A 6,000-nucleotide genomic window follows, 5' to 3' on the forward strand; every position below is an offset into this window, starting at 1 on the left:
AATATACGTCCCTGAAGTTTTTCGCTATTCGGAAGATGAACCCAAGCTATAGTGATGCCTTTTCCACGACGTATGAAATAAGTGGTTTGAATGTTAGTGCCGAATCCATGATGACTCCGAGATCCTTGATGTGAGAGTGTCTTGGAATACTCGAGCCAAAGAAATGGTAGTTAAACTGAGTCGGATGGCGTTTCCGCGTGAACGTAACAATTGAGCATTTGCTCGGGTTTAAAACCATTCTGTTTAGATCACACCACGTACTAAAGCTGTCCAGTTCCCTCTGAAGAAGCTCGGCATCGGTTTTATCCCGTATTTGTTGAAAAATTTTCATGCCGTCGGCGAAAGAAAGGCGGGGTCATTGTAATGTGAAATTGACGTCATTAAAGTAGAGGAGGAATATTACTGGACCGAGATGGTTTCCTTGTGGTATGCCGAATGTAGCGAAGAATGGTGCAGATAGACAGTCCTTAATGCTGATTTGGAGTAGCCTTCCATCGAGGTAGGAACGAAACCAGCACAGAAGTTATCCATGAATACCGTGTTTGTCCAGCTTCGCTATTGCGATATCATGGTTGATTTTGTCGAAGGCCTCAGATAGATCCATGTAAATAGCATCGGTTTGCAATCCGTCGGCGAATCCATCCATTACATATGTTGTGAACGAGAGCAGGTTTGTTTTTGTCGATCGTCTAGGCATGAAACCGTGTTGGTCATCTGCAATGTAGTGATTGCAGTGAAAGAAAATAGGATCTAACATAACCAGCTCGAACAGTTTTGATACAGCACTTAAACACGAGATTCCCCGATAATGTTCAATGTTAGATTTGTTTCCTTTTTTATGAACTGGAAACATGTGCGCTGCTTTCCAGCAGGAAGGGAATGTACCAGTAGTGAGTGATAGCTCGAAGACTCGCCGAAGTGGTTCAAGAAGCCCGCTGATGCATTTTTTGACAAAAATCCAGGGGGCACCATCTGGACCCGGGGAACAAGATGCTTTCAGTTTGGCATTTGCTGCAAGAATGGCAGCATTATCGACACAAATTCGGTTGATGGTTCGTCCTAGAGAAGGAGTTAAATTGGCGGCGGCAGCGACTTGTTGTGGTGGCAGGCGCTCGTTGGAAAAAACGCTTGAAAATTTGTCGAAGAACAGTTGGCAAATTTCGTTAGTGTCGGTGCCTAAAACTCCATTAAACGATATACAAGATGGTAAACCGGATTCTTTTCGCTGCTCGTTAACATAGTTCCAGAACGATTTGGGCTTGGATTTCAGTTGACGCTCGACGTTTCGCTGGTGTCTAAAAAAGGCGCGACTGCTTTGCTGTTTGTATTCGTGGTTGAGTTGAAAGTAGTAATTTCGTAATGCAAGTGTCTTATGCTTCGAGAACTTTTTAAATGCGGCTCGTTTGGCAGTTTTTAATCGTCTAAGCACTGTTGATTGCTAGGGAGGGTGTTGATTTGTGCTGACTGTTAAGAATATTAGAAAACGTCATCGCTGCTTCGTTCGCGTCATCATTGTTAAGATTTTCGTCCCATGCTGTCGTAGTCAGCGTCTTTAAAATCGTAGACGATAGAGCTTGAGACGTCTTCAAAATTCACTCCTAGGTTACCAGCGAATACAGGATGTAGTGGGGGATGATGACGCACCTGCTTGACTAAAGGAGTCGATGCAGTGCCGCAGTACGGAGCGTAGTCCCGAGCGCTTACAAAGCAGAGGCCCAATGTGCGTCCATTCTCGTTGGTGACATTATTAATTTGCCAAAGAGTTGCACTGCTGTAGTTGTCAAAAATACAACTGGCATTGTTAGTAAGCGCAGATTTTTCGATATCCAATCGTAGAAATCCATGACTTGCCTGGCAGCAGGTCAAGCCAGGTAAGTTGAAGTCGCCCAGTATAACAATATCATCAGACGGGGCGGCGATCGAGGCGATAAAAGAAACGGAGGAAAGCTGTACATCGATCAGGCTGGAATCACGAATTCTATCAGGTGGAAAATATACAAGACACAGGAACAGATTGCGATCGGCAAGTTTCACTGATATCCACACTAGCTCGGAGCTCGCCCACCGGTCATCGTTGATCACTCGGGCTTTTATACCACGGCGAACGGCGATAAGCACACCACCGCCTGATGTCTTGTGGTTGTTGAGGGCATTGCGATCACAGCGGTAGACATCGAATGTTGAACCAAAGACCTGGCGAAACAGAATACGGTTGTCGAGCCACGTCTCGGTCAAGGCGATAACGTCGTAACAGCAACCCGTGGTCGCCAGCAAATAGCTGTCAGTTGATGAATTTAAGCCACCAACATTCTGGTAGTAAACCTCGATGTTGTTGGAGGACGGATCAGGTACAGCAGAGAGCAAAGCCATGTTGCCGTGTAGGAAGATCCTTTCGTCAATCCCACGAACAGTATCGGAACGGTTAACGGTCGCTTGGTCGACTGTGGTGAGGGATTCGAGGCATCCCGAATCAACTGTGTCGCGCCACAAAATACGAATATCGTCGTCGTCGAGAGAAATGGTTGGCATCTGATAACAAGATGTCGGAGCAAAAGGCAAAAAACTGAAAGCGAAGAATGCATCAGCGCTTGAAGTGTTCGGAACAGATGTATACTTGCCATTTGCGGCAGGTTGGAAGACCCTTTCACCCATCCCACACACAGGACCGGGACGACTGATGATCGCTGGCTGCAATTGCTCGACTGTGGCGGGGGGATCGAGGACTTCCATAGTGCCAACTGCGGTGCGTCCCAGTATGCGTTGAAACCCGATGGCGGAATGCGGAGAGCAGGAACGGGTGGTAGCAGCTTACGGCGAGAGTCGTACGATTAGCTAGCAGCGTAAATCGGTTCAACCGTTGTATCGTTACAATTTGTATAATACTTGCCGAGAAATGCGGCTTGGAAAACCCTTTCTCCACCCACACATACAGGACCGGGACGACTGCTGAACGCTGGCGGCAAGGGCTCGGCTGTAGCAGGGGAATCGAGGGCTTCGATAGTACCAACTGCGTTGCATCCCAGTATGCGATCGGCATCGATACTCCTTCATAAGGGCGGTGTAGCTTGATATAGAGGCAGGGCCAATCGTTGCGGGGTCCTCTGCAGGACCATTGATGGGCCGGGTTGCATTAGAGAAGTACATGCTTCTTCTGGAGGCGGTGGAAAATCAGTCGGCGGGTTCCAAATGTTCTGGGTACGGCTGTCTTCAAATTCCCTGAACAGTATGCCTTGCGGCTATGTGTCAGGGTTAAGACCTGCATCACGGTACTTTGGGTGAACTCCAACTTTGAAGAATATGAAGTTCAAAATACTCACGTCTATGCCTTTTTTAACAAGCGGAATAACCTTTTTCTCCTCGTTACAATTTAGTCCTTCTTTAGACATTTTTCGACAGTCTCTTTACTAACGCTAGGATGAAAGCGGGAAAGATACATCCAGAGCAACGGTGCGGGAGGTGAAACCGTAACAATGTTGCTATTATCGACTAGCTTTCGACCACCAACAAGAATATTGCTCGGATCAGGGTCATCCTCGCGACGACGTTTCTGAGGTGGTCGAGAGGTACCGGAGTTTGGCCGGACTGCAGTAGATTTTGAAACCTTTCTAGCGAGGCGCGAAATTTGCTGGTTATTTTTGTATAACTCGGCCTTTAGTTCAGCACAGACGTCATCCGTTTTCCCAGCGATAACAGCGATAACACAAGTGAAGAAACGGTGTCGCGAAAGCGAGCAAATTTTATCAGCTTGACACAGTCATTGCACATCCAAAAGAAATTTGGGTTTTCCGCGAGTATTTTTCAAAAACGGCTTGTTAAGTTGTTTCTTACAATGCATATGTACCACATTTTTGCAAAAACCCATACATTCGATAAAGTCGTCATCCGATTTGACGGTTTTCGCGCAGTGATCGCATGCACTTGCCATAATGCGTGCCGATCTGAGAATGCGAACAATGAAATATAGATGGCGCTGCGTTCAGTGGAAAGTTTTGGTGGTTAAGTCACAGAAGTTCACTCAATTGCGTTCTTCGCTGTTTTTTTCGCAACACAAAAGCAAACAGGAGACACATTCACACTGCACAATAACAATGTTAAAAACAAAATTTTCAGTCGATTAACACGACAAAGAACAATAAAAACTTCACAAATCTCGTCAAAAAGTAAAAATAGTTGGAGCGATTTATGTAAACAACTAATCGGTAGGAATACACTGAACCAAATAAAAGTAGTTAGTAGACAAGTCCAATCCCTCCATATTCCGTGTAATTCTGTCGTAATTTTATCGTCCCAATCTATGCAAGTTCTCCAGATATGCTGCATCAGGATTTTTCCGTTAATGACAAAATGGGCAATAAATCCGTGCGGGTCGTACAATGACAACACCAACCGTAGTACCTGCCGTTTTATTGACGTAATGTTCTGTGCTAAGATCATTTTCAGATCCACGTTCAGTGAAGCGTCAAACGTAAACAGATCTACAATGGGTTGCCATACCATTCCAAATACACGTTCCACGTATATGGAATCGTCCAGATTTGAAGACTTTTTCTGGATATTCTGGGCTTCCTCCAAATTGATGTTAGACTTCCTGTGAGTTCGACAAGAAGTTTCTGATCTCGAAACCTCCTTGCACGTGCTTCACTTTAGTCACCAACTCCACTGATTCCTCAACAGTATCCACACTGTCCAGGAAATCATCCACGTAATCAGCGTTGATGATGGCTTCGACCGCTCTGGGAAACTGCTGTTCGAATTCTCGTGCGTTCTTGTTCAGTGAGAACATGTAGCACCGAAGGTGACACCATTCTTCACATAGATGTGCGGCGATGCATCTCGAAGCTCACGGAACAGAAATCTCTGTGATTGTTTGTCCTGTGCGATGATGCAGATTTGGTGGAACATCCCGCGAATGTCTCCACATACTGCGACCACTCTTTGCCGGAAACGTATCAGAGCAGCGAACAATGACGTCAGCATGGCTGGTCCTTTCAAAAGCATGTCGTTGAGTGATATACCATGCACTCGTGCCGCGGCGTCCAAGATAAGGCAAACTTTCTTCGGCTTCTCTAGATTCCGCACTACACCCAGCGATAGGTACCATACCCGGTTAGTATTGGACTATTCTAGCTCCTCCTGGATGATCTGGTGCATGTACCCTTCTTGATCAGCTGCATCACTCGCCCTCACAGATCTTTGTAAAGTCGTTTCTCCAACGACTGTAACCTACGCAAAGCAAGCAGGTTTCTGTTTGAAAAGGTCAAGTTTTCAGAGCAATCCGGCCACAAAACCCTCGGTTGTCCTACGTGCCGTACGCTCTAAAATGCCACGTACTCAAATGTCATCTGCAGACTCGATTGGAGTTGCTACTACTGCTTCTTCCACTTTAAAACATTGGTACATCAACTTGTGTAGCTCACGGTTCCCAATGTGCTTCTCCGTGTGAACGTGTAGCTGTTCGACCGCCACGGAATCTGGGAACTGCATCCATATAGCTACGCAACGGAAGTCCCCGCAAATGGGGATACAACTTCTGCAACTCGTCGCACTGAAGTGATTGTCCTTGAAGGTTGAGCTTCTGCTCCGGCCGCAATTTGTTCGACTTAAACTAGCTCTTGTGCCCTTTACCAAATTTCACGACCGATATCCTTTCTCTTCCCGGGTGTTATTTCTTGTCCACCCAAGATAGAGATTCTGCTGGCCATTCGATGCCTAAATCTGCTGTCAGCCCGACTTCCATAAGAGTAGTTTGACATCCATAGTCTAGAAACTCAAACGTCTCAATCTGCTTGCCGTTGCTTTCAAGTGTCATCGGCAAATAGCGAAAGAGACAAAAATTTCGCGTCGAGTGGTCATTCGACATTGCTTGTCGTCATTGCGTGATTTCCTTCTGGTCCTGCACGTACGTACAGTTTCTGTTCATCTGGTCCAATTTGGCTTGGTCTAGTCTGTCGACTCGTACAGCCCACTAATAGAGTCACGTCCGACGCAGTATCGACTAGC

At 46.2% G+C, this 6,000-nt stretch overlaps 1 protein-coding gene across 1 annotated transcript in view; it reads right to left on the reverse strand.

Annotated features, from left to right (window-relative positions):
* The window catches only part of LOC131679777 (uncharacterized), a 96,151-nt gene extending 91,368 nt beyond the window's left edge, over positions 1-4,783 (reverse strand). The window contains exons 1-2 of the mRNA XM_058960520.1: positions 4,656-4,783; positions 4,396-4,588 (exon numbers count right to left, since the gene is read on the reverse strand). Coding sequence (XP_058816503.1) covers positions 4,396-4,588; positions 4,656-4,783 — 321 coding nt within the window. The remainder of the gene's footprint in view (positions 1-4,395; positions 4,589-4,655) is intronic.
* Between the last annotated feature and the right edge of the window lie 1,217 nt (positions 4,784-6,000).

The sequence above is a fragment of the Topomyia yanbarensis genome, chromosome 2 (assembly GCF_030247195.1).
Source record: "Topomyia yanbarensis strain Yona2022 chromosome 2, ASM3024719v1, whole genome shotgun sequence".
Classification (NCBI taxonomy): Eukaryota; Metazoa; Arthropoda; class Insecta; order Diptera; family Culicidae; genus Topomyia; species Topomyia yanbarensis.